This window comes from Symphalangus syndactylus, chromosome 9 (assembly GCF_028878055.3).
Source record: "Symphalangus syndactylus isolate Jambi chromosome 9, NHGRI_mSymSyn1-v2.1_pri, whole genome shotgun sequence".
Classification (NCBI taxonomy): domain Eukaryota; kingdom Metazoa; phylum Chordata; class Mammalia; order Primates; family Hylobatidae; genus Symphalangus; species Symphalangus syndactylus.
In genome coordinates this window covers 110898666-110923713 of record NC_072431.2, presented here as the reverse complement: position 1 = coordinate 110923713, position 25048 = coordinate 110898666, and the positions used below count along the sequence as shown (strand labels likewise).

The 25048-nt window shown below is 41.4% G+C and overlaps 1 protein-coding gene across 2 annotated transcripts in view; it reads left to right on the top strand.

Annotated features, from left to right (window-relative positions):
* Positions 1 to 25048, top strand: part of UBE2R2 (ubiquitin conjugating enzyme E2 R2) — a 108129-nt gene that overhangs the window by 71701 nt on the left and 11380 nt on the right. For both annotated transcript variants that reach the window (XM_055293927.2, XM_055293926.2), the window contains exons 2-3: positions 2023 to 2109; positions 15998 to 16095. In XM_055293927.2, the coding sequence (XP_055149902.1) occupies positions 2023 to 2109; positions 15998 to 16095 (185 nt within the window). The remainder of the gene's footprint in view (positions 1 to 2022; positions 2110 to 15997; positions 16096 to 25048) is intronic.

Genomic DNA, 25048 nt, shown 5'->3' with positions numbered 1-25048 from the left:
GGCACCTGCAGAAATCCAATTCTCCTCTTCCCCAGGGTTTTTGTTGTTGCCATTGCTGCTCCTGTTGTAATTACTGTTGACTTCTCTTACCTAATTATATAATGTCGATATTATTTGTTATGTGTGGCCAGTGAATTCTCCACTCAGCTTAGTGGTCAGGTAATGATTGAACAGAGATTTTCTTGGTTTTCTAGAACCAGTTAGTTACCTAGAATTTGTGGAGAGGCTCTGCATATGTGTCATTGCATGTCTTCAACTTAATTCAGACAGTCATTTGCAAACTCTTTACTTTCTTGTTGCATACATTCTCAAGTTAAGCCAGAGGTATAAAGTTAGGGCCTTCTTAGGGCTTTCCTGAGCATGCACATAGTGCTGGCATGTGCATAGCTCTACACATTGTCATGGTATTATAGACTCACAATAATTTGTCAGAGCTTTTCAGAACCATAATGGACAACTCTTAGCCCAGCCCAGCTTTTCCTTAACGTTTTTTGGTTAGTCTGTTTTGTATTTTCCACTGCCTCAGGTACCTTTAAGATTAAATAGTTGCCTGCCATTGTTTTCATCAAAGCTGCCAAGGAAAATGTTTTCATATTGGCCAAGCTCCAAATCCGATCACATGTAGACAGCCTTGCAAGTGGAGTTTTCTAGGGAACCATAAGAAAGGTAAACTAATGACAATTCTCTAGGAGTAAGGCTTTGGCGAAATGCCAGCCCATTCTGTCCTCTCCAGGGCCTGTCAGCTTCCTTGGTTTTTACTTTGAATGTGTTTTAAGGCTGCTGCACAGCTAGAGTATAGGAGATTGGATTAGGGTAAGTTAAAATCACATAGCTTGATGTTCTTACTGAATGTCAGCCATTTTCTTTAAATATCTACTCCTTGAATTGTTGCAAGCCTCTGGTTATTTTCTGGAATTCTGAAAATGTTGATGCTTATAATTTTTGGCAATTTTCTCATTGCTTTTATGGAAGACAGAACTTTTCAGGTTTTCTGGATTTCTTCATATAGAAAATACAGGGATACTGCAAAGGACCTTCACTGCAGCAGGATTTGTAACAGCAAAGGTGTGAGAAACAACCCAAATGCCCAAAATAAGGAAATAGTTTTATAAAATGGTTCATGTAGGTATACATTTGATGGAGTATAATGCAGATACTGTCAGTCACCCATGTAGAGAGAATATTTTATGGTGTAAAAAAATGTTTACAATGTGATATAGGTGAAAAAAGCAGAATACAAAATACGGTATGTTGAAGTTTTTAAAAATAAGTTTTGTAAAGGAAATCAGCAATGTCAGCATTTATTATTTCTGGGTGATAGAATGACAGTTAAATTATGTGAGTAAAAAGAAAAATACCGTTGTTCCATATTGTGTACCCTAAAATTAGATTATTTTGTTATAAAAATAAAATGTACAGAGTACTGTTTTTCACTCGTGAGCCAAGTTAAAATTATGTATGTTTGTGTATGTGAGTGAGTGTGTGAGTTTTGGTGACTTAAAATAGCCTTTTATAGGGGCAGGGCACAGTGGCTCACACCTGTAATCCCAGCACTTTGGGAGGCCGAGGCAGGTAGATCACAAGGTCAAGAGATTGAGACCATCCTGGCCAACATGGTGAAACCCCGTCTCTACTAAAAATGCAAAAATTAGCTGGACGTGGTGGCGTGCACCTGTAGTCCCAGCTACTCGGGAGGCTGAGGCAGGAGAATCGCTTGAACCTGGGAGGTGGAGATTGCAGTGAGCTGAGGTCACGTCACTGCACTCCAGCCTGCTGACAGAGTGAGACTCCGTCTTAAAAAAAAAAAAAAAAAAAGGCTTTTATAAATATTTGAAGGGATGCTGTAAGAACATACTAATGACCCTGGCACTGGGGATAACAAAATATGTCTGAGCTACTTTAATCTCAAGAGTTTACTCTATGAAAGGAGCCTTGTTTCTGTGGGGTGTAATAGGGTGAATTATTAGGCAGATGAATAAGTTATAGTCTCATTTATTAGCATTTCATTTTTTTTCTTTTCAGGCGCATATTAAATTTCCTATTGACTACCCCTATTCACCACCTACCTTCAGATTCTTGACCAAAATGTGGCACCCCAACATTTATGAGGTAAGAGACATCCATCATAAATTTCTCTGAAGATTTTTTTTTTTTAATCAGTACTTTAAAATAGCCTATCTCAGCACACTTTGATAGTTAGGCTTTTGTAGCCATAGAGAAATATTAATGATTTTGCACTTCAGTTAACAGTTTCTGGATTAATTATTTAACATTTGTGTAGTTTTATAATACCTTGTGTATATTCTACAGGGTAAAGGATAAAGTAAAGGATTTGGGCTTTAGACTTTTGCTGTTCATTGCTAGGGTTATAATACACATGTGTTTAACATGTGCATTTAAAAATTTAGTAGATAATGTAATATAAATTTATTTGTATGCCTATCCTCTAACTTCACAGCAAGGGTCACCTGTTCCTATGATGAGAGATTCAGATTTTGGTGGGGGGAGCGGGATTTATCGCATTACATTTGGACTGGCCTCTTTTTAGGAATTGCTGCTGAACATTTGAGAGGCTCTTTTGGAATAAATTCAAGGTGAGGTTCTTCTACTAGACAAGTGCACATGCCTCAGGGAAGGGGAAGCATTTCTAGCTTTGTTGATGGAACGTACTTAGCTTTGGGCTAATCCATAAGGATACTATAATAATGCATTCTGTTTCTCAGGATGATATATCAGGGCCCGCTAGTTTTTTTCTTTTGAGGCTACTCTTCACTATTCTATAAGTGTACTTTTTTATTTGTTTGTTTGTTTTTGAGACAGTCTCGCTCTGTAGCCCAGGCTGGAGTGCAGTGGCTCAATGTCGCTCACTGCTACCTCTGCCTCCCAGCTCCCAGTTCAAGCAGTTCTCCTGCTTCAGCCTCCCGTGTAGCTGGGATTACAGGCAGGCATGCGCCACCATGCCCAGCTAATTTTTGTATTTTTAGTAGAGATGGGGTTTCGCCATGTTGGCCAGGCTGTTCTTGAACTCCTGACCTTGTGATCCACCCACCTCGGCCTCCCAAAGTGCTGGGATTACAGGCGTGAGCCACCGCGCCTGGCCTACTATTCTAAAAGTGTGTTTTTAAATCTCCAAATGTTTTGGGGGTTTTGCGGGTATCTTTCTGTTAGGAACTTCCAGTTAAATTCCATTGTGATCTGAAAGCAGACATTGTATGATTTCTATTTTTAAAAATTTGTCAATATGTGCCTTATGGCCTAGAATGTGGTATATCTTCATGAGAAGTTCCATGTGAGCTCAAGAACAGTGTGTAATCTGCAGTTACTAGTGTAGTAGTCTACAATGCTCATTATATACGCCTGAAGAATGGTGTTGCTGAGTCCAGCTATGTCTTTACTTATTTTCTGCCTGCCAGCTCTGTCCATTTCAAAAAACAAAACAAAACAAAAAAAACCATTCTGTAATCTTTTTCATTGCAATATGGTTTTGCAGTGGTCTCATTTTTTCATAGCAGCATCCCAAGCATAGAAATTGCTTTAGATTGTTGCCATCTTAGTCATGCATCAGTTCTTTTTTTTGGCCCTGTGGATGTTGGAAGTACCTTTGCTCCAGAAACTGAGCTAACATCACCTTTAAATTGCTTTTATTTTATTTATTTATTTGTTATTTTGAGACAAAATCTCTGTCACCCACGCTGGAGTGCAGTGGTGCGATTTCAGCTAACTGAAACCTCCACCTCCTGGGTTCAAGCGATTCTCCTGTCTCAGCTTCTTGGGTAGCTGGGACTACAGGTGTGCACCACCACACCCGGCTAATTTTTATATTTTTAGCAGAGACAGTGTTTCACCGTGTTGGCCAGGGTGGCCTCGAACTTCTGACCCCAAGTGATCCACCTGCCTTGGCCTCCCAAAGTGCTGGGATTACAGGGTAAGCCGCCATGCCCGGCCACCTTTAAATTGCTTTTAGGCAAGAAATGGAGAACCCGCTCTAGGGTCTTGAATTTGGAGTTCATTCTGTATAAATGAGCACATTGGGGCAGCTGTGTCATTTTCCACAGTCTGTTTCTTATGTAAGACATCTTAATTTTTCTTTTTCAGACAGAACAGACTGGTACTGAAATGACATATAGTTTTCTTTTTAGAAATAAGCTTTCTAAATATTGTTTAATATTTGACATAATATAAATAAACAATAGTGAATACACTGTTTTGTGTAACAACGTTATCTTCCTTTTGTAGGAAAGAGTCTGTAGAAATAATTCATTGTTTCCTAAGTTCAAACTGAGGTCAGTACGCACAGCAGTATTTTGGTATCTGTCTTAGTACATTTGCCTAGACTGGATAATATATTAACAACAGAAATTATTGCTCACAATTCTGGAGGCTGGGAAGTCCAAGACCAAGCCACCAGCACATTTGGTCTGTTGAGGGCTTGTTTTTCATAGATGGCGCCTGTTTTGTTGCATCTTTATGGGAGAAGAGGCAAGGCAGTTCTCTCTTGCCTCTTTCTTTTTTTTTTCTTTTTTTTCTTTTTAGTAGAGACGAGGTTTCACCATGTTAGCCAGGATAGTCTTGATTGCCTGGCCTCGTGATCTGCCTGCCTTGGCCTCCCAAAGTGCTGGGATTACAGGCGTGAGCCACCGCGCCTGGCCCTCTCTTGCCTCTTTCGTAAGGGTGCTAATCCCATTCATGGGTGATGCCAAAATTCAGACCATAACAATGTCCCTGTCTAATAATTAAAGGTTTTTGCCTTTACAGTTATGTGGTGTATATATAGATTTTAGATAGCAAGAAAGAAGTGAGAAGGAGCAAACTTTTGTCTTGCAATTGAGAGGTAATTACTTTTGTTTTTTTGAGATGGAGTCTCATTCTGTCACCCAGGCTGGAGTGTGGTGGCATGATTTCGGCTCACTGCAACCTCTGCCTGCCTTCAAGGATTCTTCTGCCCCAGCCTCCTGAGTAGCTGGGACTACAGGTGCGCGCCACCACGCCCAGCTAAATTTTGTATTTTTAGTAGAGACGGGGTTTCACCATATTGGTCAGGCTGGTCTCTTAACTCCTGATTGTGATCCTCCCACCTCAGCCTCCCAAAGTGCTGGGGTTACAGGCGTGAGCCACTGCACCCAGTGGAGAGTTAATTGCTCTTAAAGCCATATACATACTGTTTTCCATCTCAGTTATCTAATTTCCAAACACCTCTCCAAAAAGAAACAGAAAAATAGGATAAAGGAGTCAAAGCTCTACAGGAACGAAGTGTAGGTAGGTAATTACACTCCCCTTTCCACTTTTTTTTCAGTACGTAGGCTTTTAGTTCTTTCATGAGATACCATTAGATCATGATATAAAATTTTTTCCATGTTCATAATGAATTTTTCTACAGTAAAATGCATGCATATCCCATAAATGTGTAGATATTTTTCACACACAAATGTTTTGTTTTTAAAGAAGTGATAGGCCGGGCGCAGTGGCTCACCCTGTAATCCCAGCACTTTGGGAGGCTGAGTTGAGGAGTTCGAGACCAGCCTGGTCAACATGGTGAAACCCCGTCTTTACTAAAAATACAAAAATCAGCCGGGTGTGGTGGCACACACGCCTGTAATCCCAGCTACTCAGCAGGATAAGGCAGGAGTATCGGCTTGAACCCGGGAGGCAGAGGTTGCAGTGAGCTGAGATCAAGCTAAGGCTGGGCTCGGTGGCTCACGCCTGTAATCCCAGAACTTTGGGAGGCCGAGGCAGGCAGATCATGAGGTCAGGAGTTTGAGACCAGCCTGGCCAACATGGTGGAACTCCGTCTCTACTAAAAATACAAAAATTAGCCAGGCGCGGTGGCAGGTGCCTGTAATCCCAGCTACTCAGGAGGCTGAGGCAAGAGAATTGCTTGAACCCAGGAGGCGGAGGTTGCAGTGAGCTGAGATCGTGCCACTGTACTCCAGCCTGGGCAACAGAGCAAGACTCCGTCTTGGCGGGGAGGGGGCGGGTGGGGGAAGAAGTGACAAATCATATTTAGGAATTAAATTTGATGTTGTCAAAGGAATCATAAGAAACTCTTCTCACGAGACTATTAACCTTCATAGCAGTATGGAAATGGTATCAGAATTGAAATTTTTGAGGGCCAGTGTTGGTATTTGTGGTAATAGAGATCTAGAGACCCCATCTGGCCAAAAATAGTTTTTTATGTCATGTTTTTTTTTTTTTTTTTTTTTTTAATTTTTTGAGATGGAGTCTTGCTCTGTCACCCAGGCTAGAGTGCAATGGCGTAATCTTGGCTCACTGCAACCGCCGTCTCCTGGGTTCAAGAGATTCTCCTGCCTCAGCCTTCTGAGTAGCTGGGATTACAGGTGCCTGCCCGGCTAATTTTTGTGTTTTTAGTAGAGACGTGGTTTTACATCTTGGCCAGGCTGGTCTCGAACTTTTGACTTCGTGATCCACCTGCCTCGGCCTCCCAAAGTGCTGGGATTACAGGAGTGAGCCACCACGCCTGGCTTTTATGATTTTAAAAAGACAGGTGTGGTCAGGTGTGGTGGCTCACGCCTGTAATCCTAGCACTTTGGGAGGCCGAGGTAGCCAGACCACTTGAGGCCAGGAGTTCAAGACTAGCCTGGCCAACACAGTGAAATCCCACCTCTACTAAAAATAGAAAAAATTAGCTGGGCATGGTGGCGCACACCTGTAATCCCAGTTGCTCGGGAGGCTGAGGTGTGAGAATCTCTTGAACCCAGGAGGCGGAGGTTGCAGTGAGCCAAGATTGCGCCACTGCACTCCAGCCTGGGCAACAGAGCGAGACTCCTGTCTCAAAAAATAAATAAATCAAAAGACAAGCGCTGTGGTCACAGTTTATTAAATAAATGTATAGATATATTACTGCAGCCCCCAAAAGTTGTAAATAACTGTTGTGTTACATGAGTGGATTTATTTTAAAATTGTCTTCTCCTTGAGTTAAAGCTGCAAAACTTTTTGTTGTTGTTGGCTGGGCACAGTGGCTTATGCCTATAATCCCAGCACTTTGGGAGGCTGAGGCAAGTTCACCAGGCATAGTGGCACATGCCTGTAGTCCCAGCTACTTGGAAGGCTGAGGTGGGAGGGTCACTTGAGCCTAGAAGGTTGAGGCTGCAGTGAACTGTGTATATGTATGTGTGTGTGTATATATATATATTTATATTTTCATCATTACCATATTTGTGAAATTCATTAGTATCAAGGGAAAACTAGGAAGACTAAGGAAATTTGATAGGAATTTGTCATCAGTGATTGTACTGCACAGTCTATTTCCTTTCTGCTTTGCACTGTGTTTAGTGAGCCTTAATATATATGTTACTGGTTACATTCTGGTCATATTGTTAAAAAGTAGACAACCAATGAGCACCATATTTTTCACAAACTGTATTACAATGAGAGTTCATATAACACTTTCTTTACTACAGACTTCACAGATATGGCAACACATAGAATTTCACTGTTCATTAGTACCTAAACATTTTTTATAATAGACATTAATTTTTAGAGCAGTTTTGGGTTCATTACAAAATTGAGGGGAAAGTTCAGAGAAAAAAATTGCTGATTATTTTATTAATAGTTACTAGTGTGTTGTAGAACACAGTATGGAGCTTTTTATAAGTTGCTCTATGGGGATATACATTATAGGTTTATCTATATGGTACATTAGCCATCATTTAGAATATGTTAATATTTAGGCCTCTAAATTTGTACTTTTCAGAGCTGAGCTCTGGTTTGTAAATAACTTGTCACAAGCAGGATTTTATGCATATTTATGTAATTCTTGGATTTACAGATCTTATCCATTTTCTCTTAACATTTTAAGGTATAGGGAAAATGTTTCCTAAGTATTGACATGCCCAGATTTGGCCATATATCAGAATCATGTGGAGAAGTTATTAAAAAGAATCCTGGAAATTTTTATTTAATTGGATTTGGATGGGGTGTAGGCTAGATAATTCTTCATTTTATCTTTTAGAATCCCCATTCTAGAGTCCAATAACTTCCTCATTAAAAAAAAAAGAATTTATTGAGATGAAATTCACATACATAAAATTAACCATTATTTAAAGTAAGCAATTTGCAGGGAGATCCTTTGAGCCCAAGAGTTTGAAGTTGCAGTGAGCTATAATCATGCTACTGCAGCAGCCTGGGTGACAGAGCAAGACTGTATCCTTCATTCATAAATAAATAAATAAATAATCAATTAATAGCATTCAGTACGTTCATAATGTTGTACAACTATTAATACCTCTATGTAGTGGTAAAGCGTTTCCATCACTCCAACTTAAAATACACTACATATGAAGTAATTTCTTGCCGTTCCCATGTTCCCTCAATCTCTGGCAACCACTCATCTGCTTTCTGTCTCTATAGATTTACATATTGCAGATATTTAGTATAAATAGCATCATATAGTATGTGACATTTTGTGTGTGGCTTGTTTCACTCAGCACAATATTTTGGAGGTTCATCCACGTTGTAGTATGTATCAGTACTTCATTCCTCTTCATGGCTGAAGAATATTGCATTATATAGATATACCACAATTTGTTTCTGCATTCATCTTTTGATGGACACATTTGGATTGTTTCTCCCTTTTGTATATGTGAATAGTACTGCTCTGAACATGCATGTAGTTTTTGAGTACCTGTTTTTAGTTCTTTGGGTTACATACTTAGGAGTGGAATTGTGGGGTTAAATGGGAATTCTATGTTTAACTTTTTATTTATTTATTTTTTGAGACAGAGTCTCGCTCTGTTGCCCAGGCTGGGATGCAGTGTCAGTTCACTGCAACCTCTGCTCCTGGCCCCAAGCTATTCTCATGCCTCAACCACCCAAATAGCTGGGATTACAGGTGTGCACCACCACGCCCAGCTATTTTTTGTATTTTTAGTAGAGACGGGATTTTGCCATATTGGCCAGGCTGATCTAGAACTCCTGGCATCAAGTGATTCACATGCCTTGGCCTCCCAAAGTGCTGGGATTACAGGTGTGAGCCACTGCACCCAGCTGACTTTTTCTTCCTTCTTTTTTCTTTTTTTTTTAAACCTATTTTCCCGTTAGTGCTGGGATTACAGGCATGTGAGCCACTGTGCCCAGCCATCTTTTAAATGGACTGCCAAATTTTTTCCCATAGCAGCTGAACTGTTTACATTCCCACCAGCAGTGTGTGTGTGTTCCAGTTTCTTTACATCCTTACCAACACTTGTTATTTTCCTTTTTTAAAAAAAAGGCTAGGTGCAGTGGCTCACATCTGTAATTTCAGCACTTTTAAAGGCCAAGGCAGGAGGATTGCTTGAGGCTAGGAGTTTGAGACCAGCCTAGGCAACACAGCAAGATCACCATCTCTGTATTTTAAAAAAATAGGACAAAATATGGCTATCCTAAGTGGGTGTGAAGTGGTAGCTCATTGTGGTTTTGCTTTGCATTACCCACATGGTTTATGTTGAGCATCTTTTCATGTGCTTATTGGCCATTTGTATATCTTCTTTGGAGAAAGGTCTGTCCTAGCTCATTTTTTATTTTTCATTTATTTTTGGGGAATGGGGTCTTGCTGTGTTGCCCAGGCTGGAGTGGCCCAATCATGGCTAACTGCAGCCTCAAACTCCTGGGCCCAAGCAGTCCTCCCACGTCCGCCTCCCAAGTAGCTGGGACTACAAGTGTGTGCCACCACACCTGACTAGTAAAATTTTGGGGGGGTGGCGGGGGCAGGTGTGGTGGCTCACACCTGTAATCTCAGCAGTTTGTGTGTCCAAGGTGGAAGGATTGCTTGAGCTCAGGAGTCAGGACAATCCTGAGTAACAGTGCAACTCCATCACTATAAAAAAAATTAAAAAATTATCCAGGTTTGCTGGCTGTCATCTGTGGTCCCAGCTACTTGGGAAGCTGAAGTGGAAGAATCACTTGAGCCTGGGAGGTAGTGGCTGCAGTAAGCTGAGATTGCACCACTGCACTCCAGCCTGAGAGACAAAGTGAGACCTTGTCTTTTTATGTCACCCAGGCTGGTCTTGAACTCCTGCCCTCAAGCAGTCCTCCCCATTCAGCCTCCCACAGTGGTGGAATTATAGGCATGAGCCACTGCACCTGGCCTTCCCTATTATTGAAATGGATATCTTTTTGTTACTGAGTTTTAGGAATTCCTTATATATTATACATATTAAACCCTTATCAGATATATGATTTGCAGATGTTTTCTCCCATTCTATAGGTTGCCTTTTCACTTTCTTGATAATGTCCTTTAGATGCATAAAAGTTTTCCATTTTAATGAAGTGCAGTTATTTCCAAGTCTTTGATCTATTTTCAGTTAATTTTTGTATATGACATGAGGCAGGAGTTCAGTTGCATTTTTTTGTTTGTAGAAATCCAGTTGTCCCACCACCATTTATTGAAGAGTCTGTTTTTTCCCCATTGAATGGACTTGGCATCCTTGTCAAAATCAATTGGCCATCAATGTATTGGATTATTTCTGGACTCTCAATTCTAAATTATGTTCCATTGGTTTATATGTCTGTCATTATGCCAGTACTGAACAACATTGTTGTCTTTGTAGTAATTTTTAAAATTAGGAAGTGTGAATCCTCCAACTTTTTCTTTTTCCAAATTCTTTTGGCTCTTTGGGTCCCTTAAATTGCTATATAAATTTTAGGATTACCCTGTCAATAACTGTAAAATGGGAAGGTAGGATTTGATAAGGATTGTGTTGAATGAATCTGTAGATCAAACTGGGGAATAGAACCATCTTAACATCATAACCCTACATTTTTTCAGGTCTTTTAAAATTTCTTTGAGCACCGTTTTGTAGTTTTCAACGTACAAGTCTTTTCCTTTCCATGACTAGATTTATTCTCTCTCTCTCTCTTTTTTTTTTTTTTTTTTTTTTTGAGATGCAGTCTCACTTTATCGCCCAGGCTGGAGTGCAGTGGCTTGTACTCAGCTCACTGTAACCTCTGCCTCCCGGGTTCAAGCGATTCTCCTGCCTCAGCCTGCTGACCAGCTGGGATTACAGGCATGAGCCACCATGTCTGGCGAATTTTTTGTATTTTTGTGGAGACGGGGTTTCACCATGTTGGCCAGGATGGTCTCGAACTCCTGGCCTCAAGTGATCTGCCAGCCCCGGCCCCCCAAAGTGCTGGGATTACAGGTGTGAGTCACCCCACCTGGCCAGATCTATTCTTTTAAATGACAATTATCAATGGAGTTGTTTTCATAATATCCTATTAGGTTATTTTTGCTAGTTTATAAAAATAAAAGTGACTGAGTTTTGATTATGTATCCTATAACTTTCCTGAATTTATTAGCTTTTGTAGCTTTCTTATATAGGATCATGTCATCTGTGTATAAAGATGCTTTTCTCCCCTTCAACTCAGTTTCCTTTTTTTCTTTTCCTGTCTAAATACTCTGGTTAGAAATTTCCAGTACAGTGTTAAATAGCAGTGGTGAAAGCAGGCATCCTTGTCAAGCTCCTGATCTTGGGAGTAAAGCTTTTAGTCTTTCACCATTGTCACCACTGAGTATGATGTTAGCTGTGGGTTTTTTTGGTTTTTTTTTTAGACAGAGTCTTACTCTGTTGCCCAGGCTGGAGTGCAGTAGTACGATCTTGGCTCACTGCAACCTCTGCCTCCTGGGTTCAAGCGATTCTCCTGCCTCAGCCTTCTGAGTATCTGGGACTACCGGCGCCGTGCCATGCCTGGCTATTTTTTTTTTTTTGTATTTTTAGTAGAGACGGGGTTTCACCATGTTAGCCAGGATGGTCTTGATCTCCTGACCTGGTGATCTGCCCGCCTTGGCCTTCCAAAGTCCTGGGGGTTACAGGCGTGAGCCACCGTGCCTGGCAACTGTGGGTTTTTAATAAATGCCCTTTATGATGTTAAGATAATTCCCATCTATTCATAGCTTTCTGATTGTTTTTATCATGAAAGAGTGTTAGATTTTGTCAAATCCATTGTCTGTGTCAATTTGGATGCCTATTTTCTAATATGTCATTTTGAAATGCAAATCTGTTCAGTTCATTCCACTACTAAGAAGGTTGTGTTTTTTTTGTTTGTTTGTTTTTTAAATATATATTACGCTCTGAACCAAGTAGCACACTTCTGTGGCCTAATTTTTTTTTTTTTTTTGAGACAGAGTCTCGCTCTGTCGCCCAGGCTGTGGCGCGATCTCAGCTCACTGCAAGCTCCGCCTCCTGGGTTCACACCATTCTCTTGCCTCAGCCTCCTGAGTAGCTGGGACTACAGGCGCCCTCCACAACGCCTGGCTAATTTTTTTTGTATTTTTAGTAGAGACGGGGTTTCACCATGTTAGCCAGGATGGTCTCGATCTCCTGACCTCATGATCCACCCACCTTGGCCTCCCAAAGTGCTGGGATTACAGGCGTGAGCCACCGTGTCCAACTGCGTGGCCTAATTTTTATGCTCTATTCTTCATCAAAACGAGGCTGTTTACTACTGAGGTAGGTAGAATAATGGTTCCCCCAAAATGTTCACATGCTAATCCCTGGAACCTGTGAATGTTAGGTTATATTTCAGAGAGAAGTTAAAGTTGTTAATCAGGTGACCTTAAAATAGGGAGATTATTCTGGATAATCCAGGGGAGCCGAATGTAATCACAAGGGTCCTTAATAGTGGAAGAGGGAGGCATAAAATTAGTTAGAATAGATATGACTTTGGAAGAAAGACCCAGAAAAATGAAACATTGACATTTTTTTAAAAATAGAAGAAGTCCAAGGGAAAAGATTGGCCTTTAGTAGCTAGAAAGGGCAAGGAAAGGGGCTTTTCCTTAGAGCCTCTAGAAGGGAATGCAGTGCTGTCAACACATTGATTTTAGTCCTGTGAGAGACATGATAGACTTTGACTTACAGAAATGTAAAATTGTAAGTTTGTGGTGTTTACACCAAGTTTATGGTATTTTATTACCGTAGCAATAGAAAACAAATACAAGTACCCAAGCATATTTTATTCTACTATTTATAGTGTTGGCTTATTTCTCCTGAAAAACTCCTTTTTTTTTTTTCGAGGCAGAGTCTCACTCTGTCGCCCAGGCTGGAGTGCAGTGGCGCGATCTCGGTTCACTCCAAGTTCCGCCTCCCAGGTTCACGCTATTCTCCTGCCTCAGCCTCCCGAGTAGCTGGGACTACAGGCGCCCACCATCACGCCCAGCTAATATTTTGTATTTTAGTAGAGACGGGGTTTCACTGTATTAATCAGGATGGTCTCGATCTCCTGACCTCATGATCTGCCAGCCTCGGCCTCCCAAAGTCCTGGGATTCAGAAAAACTCTTTTTTTTTGAGACAGAGTTTCGCTTTTGTTGCCCAGGCTACAGTACAGTGGCGTGATCTTGGCTCACCGCAACCTCCGCCCTCCCGGGTTCAAGCGATTGATTCTCCTGTCTCAGCCTCCTGAGTAGCTGGGATTACAGGTGTGTGCCACCACGCCCAGCTAATTTTTGTGTTTTTAGTAGAGATGGGATTTCATCATATTGGTCAGGCTGGTCTCGAACTCCTGACCTTAAGTGATCTGCTCGCCTCGGCCTCCCAAAGTGCTGGGTTTACAGGCGTGAGCCACTGCACCTGGCCAGAAAAACTCATTTCTACATTTCCCATAGGTTGTTTAAATTGTTATTATTAAAGGAAAGCTCATCTCAAAGCTTCCTCAACGACAAAGCCTTTTATCCTCCACCCCACCTCCCATGCATTCACTGCCCAAATATACCAAGTTTCTCTTTTCTTTTCTTTTCTTTTTTTTTTTGAGATGGAGTTTTGGTCTTGTTGCCCAAGCTGGAGTACAATGGAGCAGTCTCGGTTCACCACAACCTCCACCTCCCAGGTTCAAGTGATTCTCCTGCCTCAGCCTCCCGAGTAGCTAGGATTACAGGCATGCACCACCACGCCTGGCTAATTTTGTATTTTTAGTAGAGATGGGGTTTCTCCATGTTGGTCAGGCGGGTCTTGAACTCCTGACCTCAGGTGATCTGCCCGCCTTGGCTTCCCAAAGTGCTGAGATTACAGGTGTGAGCCACCACGCCTGGCTCTCTTGTTTTTGTTTTTGTTTTTTGAGATGGAGTCTCGCTCTGCGGCCCAGGCTGGAGTGCAGTGGCGTGATCTCAGCTCACTGCAACCTCTGCCTCCTGGGTTCAAGGGATTCTCCTGCCTCAGCCTCCTGAGTAGCTGGGATTACAGGTGTCACCACACCCAGCTAGTTTTTGTATTTTTAGTAGAGATGGGGTTTCATCATATTGGCCAGGCTGGTCTCGAACTCCTGACCTTGTGATCTGCCTGCCTCAGCCTCCCAAAGTGCCGGGATTACAGGTGTGAGCCACCATGCCTGGCCTCTCCTTTTTTCTGTAGTAACTTTTTACATGCCTTATGGTATCTAACCATAAGGCAGTGTTTTAGAATATAATATTTTGTATTTTATTTTAAAAATATTTTATATTGATAATGGTTACATATATATTCATATAGTTTCTGTTTGTCTAAATTTGGGTTGTATATGTAAGATTTTTGTACTTTATATAGTTATACCTCCAGTTTTTTTTAAAATATAAATCTTAAGTCGTGTGTAGTAGCACACCGTAGAGTCCCAGCTATGGGACTACTGAGGTGTGAGGATCACTTGAGGCCAGGAGTTAGTGGCTGCAGTGCACCATGGTTGTCTTATGCATAATCACTGCGCTACAGCCTAGGTAACATAGTGAGACTCTCATCTCTAAAGTCAGAAAGAAATTAAATAAATAAATAAATCTTACCTTCCATGTTAGGCTAAGTCCCAAGAGATAAGTCACTGTATTTTACCTAACTTTATCTTTTCTATTGAATTGTGTTCTGTATTGCATATGGTAGGCAATCCATATGTGTATGAATTAATCTAAATGTACTTGTGGATTAAGTTGTGTAAGTTTATGAAGCAAAATATAATAGCCATAGTGGGAAGTCATTCTAACTATATCTTGAGGATGTTAACATTTGCTGCGAGGCATATTTTTGGTTTATATAAGCCATGGTTATTGACGTAGCATCTATCTGAGTAGATACTAAGCAAGGTTAGATATTTTTTCTTCCTTTTTATGTACTCTAGGTACACAGATATATCTGAAAACAAAGGGATATATATTTGGCTGCTTCTAAGGCAATTGAATCTTGATTTATTATGTTTGTCTTTTTTTTTTTAAGGTGGAGTCTCATTGTGTTGCCCAGGCTGGAGCACTATCCTGGCTCACTGCAACCTCCGCCTCCCGGGTTCAAGCGATTCTCCTGCCTCAGCCTCCTGAGTAGCTGGGATTACAGGCGCACGCCACCACGCCCGGCTAATTTTTGTCTTTTGTTTTTGTTTTTTTGAGACGGAGTCTCCCTCTGTTGCCCAGGATGGAGTGCATTGGCACAATCTTGGCTCCCTGCAATCCCCACCTCCCAGGTTCAAGCGATTCTCTTGCCCCAGCCTCCTGAGTAGCTGGGATTACAGGGGCCTGCTACCATGCCTGGCTAATTTTTGTATTTTTTAGTAGAGGCGGGGTTTCACCATGTTGCTCAGGCTGGTCTCGAACTCCTGACCTTGTGATCTGCCCACCTTGGTCTCCCAAAGTGCTGGGATTACAGGCGTGAGCCACCGCGCCCAGCCAATTTTTGTATTTTTAGTAGAGATGGGGTTTCGCCATGCTGGTCTCAAACTCCTGACCTCAGGTGATCCACCCGCCTTGGCTTCCCAAAGTGCAAGGATTACAGGCGTGAGACACCGCGCCCAGCCTCAGTCAATTTTTTATCAGGATCGTACTATAGGAATAGTAAGTCTTCTCACTAGAAAATATACCTTGGAGATTGGTCAAAATAAATATTGTATTTTTAAAATGCTTAATTATTATTTATCTTTGATGTTGAACATAAAAAGCAGAATTGTTTTCTCCTTTGATGAAAAAACAGTTTCTAGGAATAAAGGAAACTTTAGAACCGATGTCCCTTTTTGTACATCACTTTTTGAGTATTTAATGAATGTAATGTTTGTGTCTCATAGAATGGAGATGTATGCATTTCAATTCTTCATCCGCCTGTAGATGACCCACAGAGTGGAGAACTGCCTTCTGAAAGGTGGAATCCAACTCAGAATGTGAGGTAAGGAGGAATCTGTTTTGGAGTTATTCTTAATCTCCTTATTGTCTTTGCCCCTAGTAAAATAAAATTACGTATTGTCTTTTAACATGTAAAAAATCATCTTTCTTATATTCAGTTGCTTTGTCTTCAGCTACAGCTTTAAGAAATATGTATGCATCATTTTGAAGAGCTGTATTTACTAAACAATAATGTATATGATTCTCATTTCCCTATGTTTACTTAGGAATAGATTTTCAAGCCTGAATCCCTACTTTTACCTTATCCTAGTTCTACTCTGGTTCTTTATTACCATCTAACATTAGTGTCATTCATTGGTTACAGTTAATAAACAATGTTAATTCATTATAACTAACTGAAGTCCATACGCTTTCACATTTCCTTTGTTTTTACCTGTCGTCATTTTGCTCCAAAATATTTCATATATATAAATATATATCTATATCTATATGTGTGTGTATACGTATATGTATTTAAATTTTTTGTAGAGATGGGGTCTCACTAAGCTGCCCAGCTGGTCTCAAACTCCTGGCCTCAAGCAGTCCTCCCCACTTGGCCTCCCAAAGCGCTGGGATTATAGGCATGAGCCACTGCGCTCTGCTCATCACATTATATTTAATAGTCATGTCTTCATGGGCAACTCCTCTCTCTCTCTGTCTCTCTCTCTCTCTCTCTCTCTGTCTCCGTCTGTCTCTCTGTCTCTCGTCTTTGAGACAGTGTCTTCCCGTCACCCAGACTGGTGTGCAGCGGTATGATCACAGGTCACTGCACCCTTGACCTCCTGGGCTCAAGTGAGCCTTTCACCTCAGCCTCCCAAGTAGCTGTGACTATAGGTATACGCTACCATACCTAGCTATTAAGCAACTCTTGATTATAAATTTTCTTGTTGTTGATGACAATTTTGGGGGGTACTGATCAGGTATTTTGTACAATGTCCCCCAGCTGAGATTTTTCTTATGTGTTTTCTCATGATTAGTCTAGGGTTATAGGTTTGGGGAAGAAAGACCAGAGAAGTAATGTGCCATTTTCATTATGTCATATCTGAAGTATTTACTATCGGTGTGGCTTATCTCTGTTGATGGGAAACCTTTCATCACCTGCCTGAGATAATATTTTTAGCTTTTCTCCACTGTAAAGTTGCTCTTTCCCGAACTTTTCATTCTGTACTCCTTGGAAGGAATATGCATAGCCCACAACTAAGGAGAGGGTGGCTATACCTCCTTGAAGCCAGGGTATCTATATAAATTATTTTGAATTCTTCGCATGGATTGATCTATTCTTCCTCCTTTATTTGTTTATTCAATCATTTGTTAAACATTTTTACCGATACAAAACTAGTAACTTGATTAGAATCTCCAGGTTTATCAAAAGTGAAGAATTGGAAGCTTCCTGATTTGTAATAGAAGCTCTTCAAGATGTATCAAATGACTGTTGATTATGTTTGTTACTCATTCCTTTGGGTACCTTGTTCCATCCAATTTATTTAGAAAGAGTTGAGAAAATAGATATATTAAAGATTTCAGCATATCTTACCAATATATTTTTTAAGACAGAAAAAAATGTTACTTTCTTTTTAAATTCAAATAAATGTGTTTTTACACCTCACCTTGAAAACCATCATCCCTCTGAATGTTTTTTTCTTATATTTCTTTCTTTTTTTTTAAAGACAGGATCTTGCTCTGTCGCCCAGGCTGGAATGAAGCGGCGCAGTCACGGCTCAGCGCAGCCTCAACCTCCTGGGCTTGAGCAGTCCTTCCACCTTAGTCTCTCAGGTAGCTGGGACCACAGGCGTGCATCACGGTGTCTGGTCAAGAGTTTGTATTTTTTTTATAGAGAGATGGGGTTTTGCTTTGTTTCTCAGGCTGGTTTCGAACTACCGAGCTCAAGCGATCCACTTGGCCTCCCAAAATGCTCATTATAGGTGTGCCCCAAAGCACTTGGACTAATTTTTAAATTTTTTGTAAAGATGGGGTCTCACCATGTTGGCCAGGCCGGTCTCAAACTCATGGGCTCAAGTGATGCCCCTGCCTCGGCGTCCCAAAGTGTTGGGATTACAGGTGCTCACACTACACCCGCCTTCTGAATCTCTTATCTATACAAGAATAATACCTACCTCAGTAGGTTGTTGATAGAATTTAAGTGAATAATGCATGTAAACCTACCAGAATGGTGGATATTACCTGGCTGGCTTGGGTTGCAGCTATTATTTTCAAGGAATTTTTTGGGTCTAATGTGAAGCAGTCATTTGCTATCTATTAGAAGAGAAACACATTTCTTAGTTCCTCATATTTATTTCATCTTGCTACAGGGAGACATAATTGTTAGATGCCTGTATCGTAACCAATTCAAGTAGTACATAATTTATCTTGGGTTCTAAATACATGAAAATAACTAAAATAATTGTTTTGAGCTGTTTTTGAGATACTCTATAATTGAGAATACGCTTTCTTTTTTTGAGGGGAAAAGTATCCTACGTAGCAAATTATGTATACATGAATTATCTTGATAGACTCAATTTTAAATTAGTATTAAAAATTCTGACTTTTAGGCCGGGTGCCGTGGCTCACGCCTGTAATCCCAGCATTTTGGGAGGCCAAAGTGGGTGGATCACCTGAGGTTGGGAGTTCAAGACTAGCCTGACCAACATGAAGAAACCCTGTCTCTACTAAAAATACAAATTAGCTGGGCATGGTGGCACATGCCTGTAATCCCAGCTACTCGGGAGGCTGAGGCAGGAGAATGGCTTGAACCTGGGAGGTGGAGGTTGCGGTGAGCCAGGATCGTGCCACTGCACTCCAGCCTGGGCAACAAGAGTGAAACGCTGTCTCAAAAAAAAAAAAAAAAGTCTGAGTTTTATGTATTCTGTATTAAGAGTATGTTTGAGGGTGCTATGTCTTCAGAAGTAATTGTAGCACATGATTTTGACATTATAATTAGACAATGTGTATAAAAGGTTTTTTAAAATATTTTGGATGATTTGTTGAAAAAATTGCATCCGAAAAAATCCCCAGTTGTCCTTTAATAATGATTCTGGTGCATAGATTTTCAGGACGAGTAGTAGAGGAAGTGGTAGCTAAGATACTGGTGATTCTTGGTTTTGATGGTTGAATGTTGAATCAAATGCTTGCACCCCCTCCCTATTTGAGAAAATAAGCTTCCCCTTTCCTCAAATACAAAGCCCCAAACAAGATTTTCCTCATTGCATTTTTATGCTGCCTGGCTGGATAATGTATTGCCACCACCCACGGGAATTCAGGCTTTTTATCCTTTACTTCTCTTGCATTTACACGCAAATATGTCATTTTTGAAAATGATGTCATTTGCCTTATCTCAGCTTAAAATATTATGAACATTTTTTCTTTTAAAATAGGCCTACTTCTCATGTAATCCAGTCTTTTGGAGGCAGAGGATTCCTTTTATACTTATCTGCCCATCTGAAACTGCCTTTGTTACTTTGGGTACTAGCCTCATTTTGTTTCCTCACACTTGAGTCCCCAGGCCACCTGAGCCACAATTTAGGGACATTCCCCAAACTCAAATCAAGATGTTTTCCCTGCTTTTATGCTGCTTTGTTTAGAAGCTTCCCAACTACAACTAGTTATTTGGAGTTACACCTAACATCTTCACACAGCTCTACAAGGTTATTTGCGTTGGAAATTGTTTACCTTCTTAGACTTTTTATGACTTAGTTCTATGTAATCATTGGGTAGTCCTTCAACATTTTCATCTTATTGGTGTTTTCGGGGGCTGTGGGATGTTTTGTACACGTTTTGGAACCTCACCTGTCTGGAATACCTGGTGGTGCTCAGAACTCTGAGCGGAAGTCAGGAAAGCACTACCTGATGAGCAGATGTGGAATACTTTCCCTTATCCCTTTTGTTTCTGTGTTCACTTGGTTGTGAGACAAGGGAGGTTTTAAAGTAGTAAACTGTTGTATTTTCTGACAGGTCATTTATGGCACTGAAATATTAAGAGGGAAGATACAAGATGTAGTGAAAATGCGCAACTATTTTCCTTCTTGTACCTCTCTGCTGCTAAATTATCTAGGGCCAGCAACTGTCTAAGGGTTCTGGGCTCCATGTCCAGTTTATGGGTGGCTGTAGTAAGACAGCAGTGGAGATGGCATAGGGTTCATCTCATCCTGTTTTGGAGTCTTGTCTGCCGCCTCTCACTGGCATCTGAAAGTGATTCCATATTCACGTATTTGGTTTTCTTCTCCATAACCACGTGTACTCGAGACTATTGTTCAGCACCTCAGGGGACATATTTATAACTTAAAGTGGCAAATGGAGCACTTCTGTAACTTGAAGAAGAATAAGGGACTCCAGTTACCTTCAAGAGTCTAAGTCAGTCTGTATTATCAGATCTGGTGAGTAGTGAGAGTTAGCCAACCTGAAAAGGAAGAATTTTAGGGATGCAGAGAATCAGCCAACTGGTGTTCACTAAAGGCTCAGTAGCTTGCTACCTCTTGGGAAAGCCAGCATACTTCTTTTGAAAGAAAACATTCACAGGCCTCCTCCTCCCAGAGTCCCAGGATTAAATTGGTGGGGCTGGAGGTGGTGGGGAGGGTTTCTTCCTCAATTGGAAAGTTTTAAGGAGTAGGCATTTGTCAGCAAGAATGGAGTTGGGAGTTGCCGCATGTCTTTGATTAGAAGTTCACAGCATCATGCCTCTTCCTGATGGAGGAAACAAAATGTACCTTAATACATGATTTGTCTAGAATGATGTGGGAGCTTTGGGGATAGGGTAGGGTGGGAGTGGGAGTAGCAAAGCCCTCAGACTTTGCTATAGAGTTCACAGCTGCTTTCTGTGAGACACCATCCCCAGAACTACTATCTGCTATAGGCTCTGGGATAGTGAAGTGGTCTTGGTGTGGATTTGCTTTATGTTGAAGGAGGCATACATGATGTTTTCTTTTTCAATTTCAGAAATAAAGCGTGAAACCAAATTTATTAACCCAATCAAGAGAGGCTGTTGTTTGATATAAAAGAGTCTGTCTCAGAAGTGGGGTAGGATATTTTTCTGTCTAGTCTTAAGAACAGAGAGCCAGAGACATCACCCCTAGCATTGGGTGCCAAAGTAAGCAGGGTCAGGGGAAACAGGCATAACCATGCTGTTCCTAAAGCTCTTTTAAACCCAATTCTGGAGCAATGTGGTTTTATTTATTTGCTTCCTTGGTTTTTGCACGTGTCAACCTGCCAATTCCATTCTCTGCAAATGATACATAATTTGGACATTTAAAAAGTGTACTTGAATTCCTACCTTGCATTCTCAGGGATACATCAGTCAGCAGCAGATCCAGCACTGCACAGAAGGAGGTATTATATTTGTTGGTTGTTTTAGCAGCCTAAAGAGAAACTTTATAATAATGTAAACCCATTAAGCTACTATATTTTACCATCAGTTGCCCTGTTTTCCCTGTCATAACAGGCTTCTTTGTTCTTTGTCATGATGTCCTCTTTAAATCCCTCCCCCACACTGAAACATGTAATGAGGACTGAGCTTTAGTCATCTGCAGTTACTGGCCCATCCTTTGATAGAGCGGAAATGAGAGATTTTAAGGACCCAGGACAACTAGAAAGGTCAGGGTAGAACCCAGAGTCAGTAAGGGTGGTAGTAACAGTATGCAGGATTTAGGTTTGGCTCCAGAGAACTGGACTTCACACATCAACTGTCATCACATTACGCTGGGTCTATAAAACTCAATATCTAAATCAATCTGCGTGTGTGTTTTTGTGTGTGCAGTGCATACATGCATGCTTGCGCATGATTATGGAGTGAAGTAAGTTCAGGTTTGTTTTTTGTTGTTGTTTTTTGTTTTTTGTTTTTTTTTGAGATGGAGTTTTGCTCTTGTTGCCCAGGCTGGAGTGCAATGGTGTGATCTCAGCTCACTGCAAACTCCGTCTCCTGGGTTCAAGCAATTCCCCTGCCTCAGCCTCCCAAGTAGCTGGGATTACAGGCATGCGCCACCATGCCCAGCTAATTTTGTATTTTTAGTAGAGACAGGGTTTTTCCGTGTTAGTCGGGCTAATCTTGAACTCCCAACCTCAGGTGATCTGCCCACCTCGGCCTCCCAAAGTGCTGGGATTACATTTGTGAGCCACTGCACCTGGCATAAACTTAGATTTTTTGGTTTTTAGGAATAAGCCCTTTCTACTTCTCCCATCCTGTCTGGAGGGATATATACATGGGAGGTGCGGGCAGGGGAAGGTGCCAGTCTGTAATCCTTCAAAATTCTGAGCTTTTCTTGCTTGGTTTCCAGGTAGACCCTTGAGCCAGGTCTTATTTGTGATGCTAGGGCTATCACAACCCTGTTAAAGTTGTGCTTATGGTGACATGGTAGCTAACAGAGAAAGGGTTATCGACATGTTGAAAATGGGCAAATGGAGTATTACCCACTGGGTCATACAATCCTAATTTCCAATTTCCCTTAAATACTTCTTTAGGCCAGGCGCAGTGGCTCATGTCCTTAATCCTAGCAACTTGGGAGGCCAAGGCGGGTGGATTGCTTGAGCCCAGGAGTTAAAAACCAGCCTGGGCAGCATGATGAGATTCCATCTCTACCAAAAAAATTAGCCGGGCATGGTGGTGGGCACCTGTAGTCCCAGCTACTCAGGAGGCTGAGGTGCAAAGATCACTTGAGCCCAAGTGGTCAAGGCTTCAGTGAGCTGTAATTCTGCCACTGCACTGGAGCCTGGGGGCCGGGTGAGACCCAAGTTTGCTTTATCTTTTAAACACATATGAGCTCTGCAGAACTTCACAGCTTGATTTGCTGTTGGCTAGTCTGTAATATATATTATATATGATGTGTTGGTCTTCATTTTCTTTGAGGGTTTTTATTGTTTGTTTGTTTGTTTTTTTTGTTTGTTTTTTTTGAGACGGAGTGTCGCTCTGTCGCCCAGGCTAGAGTGCAGTGGCGCGATCTCGGCTCACTGCAAGCTCCGCCTCCTGGGTTCATGCCATTCTCCTGCCTCAGCCTCCCAAGTAGCTGGGACTACAGGCGCCCGCCACCACGTCCAGCTACTTTTTTGTATTTTTTAGTAGAGACAGGGTTTCACCATGTTAGCCAGGATGGTCTCGATCTCCTGACCTCGTGATCCGCTGGCCTCGGCCTCCCAAAGTGCTGGGATTACAGGTGTGAGCCACAGCGCCTGGCCTGAGGGTTTTTATTGTTTACAAAATTTTTTTTTATTCAAAACAAGATAGCTAAATAACCTCTGACCAAAGATACTGAAGCAGGCAAAAGGATCTGAAATATGAACCTGAAGACTGTAAAGTGAGGTGCTTTTGCCTGTCCTTTTTTTCTGTGTTTCCTTTCTCTTCTTAGCATTTTTCTCTTTTGGCCTAGATCCTCTATCTTGAAAAGACCTACCTTATTCCCTGGCTGTGGCATAAGGGGCAGAAGGAGCACATTTATTTCTGGGAGTATCCCTAACTCCTTGAATGGTGGCGGTGGGAATTGTGTAATGAACCACAGAGACTAAGAACTCTCTGGCCCTCATTCTTACCCCAAATTCCCTCTAGGTCTATTCTTTGTTGTAATAAATGTTAAACATGGATTCTGCTGGATTGAGATAGATCAGATCTGTTCCTCCAGATGTGGAGAAGGGTGGTGCACCAGTGTGTTCTTGTGGAGGGGCGGGGAAAGCAAAGGGTAGTAGTTATTCTTTATAGGAACTGAGAGTCTGGGGATGATGGGCCCTCAGGGTCTATTTTGCTAGTCCAACCTCTTGTTTCTCAAACAAAAAAATGAGCTAGCAGTTGAAATAGTTTTTTGTTTTGTTTTGTTGTTTTTTTTTTGAGACAGAGTTTCACTCTTGTTGCCCAGGCTGGAGTGCAATGGCACGATCTCGGCTCACTGCAACCTCCACCTCCCGGGTTCAAGCGATTCTCCTGCCTCAGCCTCCCGAGTAGCTGGGATTGTAGGCATGTGCCACCACACCTGGCTAATTTTTAGTAGAGATGGGGTTTCACCATGTTGGTTGGTCAGGCTGGTCTTGAACTCCCGACCTCAGGCCTCCCAAAGTACTGGGGTTACAGGTGTCAGCCACTGCGCCCGGCCTGAAATAGTTCTTAAATTCAAATTCAATTTTGTGTATTCCAACAGTATTGTTTTTCCAGTTCACATCCATCCATCTGCCGGAGGAGACCAATTCTCTCAGCTTTCCTTATTCTCACAGTTGTCCATCTAATCAAGAGTAGTTCCCACCAGGCTTCTGATTGGCCCAGGTTAGGTCACATGCATATCCTCAAATGCATCGCCATAACAAGAGGGATGGAATCCTTTCAGCACTTGCTAGGTCTTACGTCTACTACTGTGAGTAGGTAGGTCGTTTGTATAGGAGGTGTGGTACAATGGTAGGAGAAGGAGATTATTCCCCATACAAAAAAGAAAAAGAAAGATTCTGCTCTTCAGACAGAAGAAAACTTACTGGGTTGACGGTTACCACTATATTAATCTGCTGTATTACTCAGTGCCTCTTAAAACATCCTGGATTTTTAACTTAGGAGGACATGGAATTAGAATTTCTCATTTTGTTAGATATGGATGATTTACCATTTAAAAATTTGTTTCCCAATATACACATCATCTTAATACACAAGATGTAAGGAAACCAACTTGGTGAAACTACTTGTGGGAATTTTTTCTTAATTCAAGTAATAGGATTCATCTAGATCTGTGTAGTCCAATGTGGTAGCCTCTAACTACATGAGGCTTTTTACATTTGAATTAAAATTAAATACTAGCCTGGCACAGTGGCATGCACCTGTAGTCCCAGATACTTGGGAGGCTGAGGCAGCAGTATCACTTCAGCCCGGGAGTTTGAGGCTATAGTGTGCTATGATCATACCTATAAATAGCCTCTGTATTCCAGCCGGGGCAACATAGTAAGACCCTATCTTTAAATAAATAAATAAATATTAGAATTCACTTCCTCATTTGTGCAGGATACAT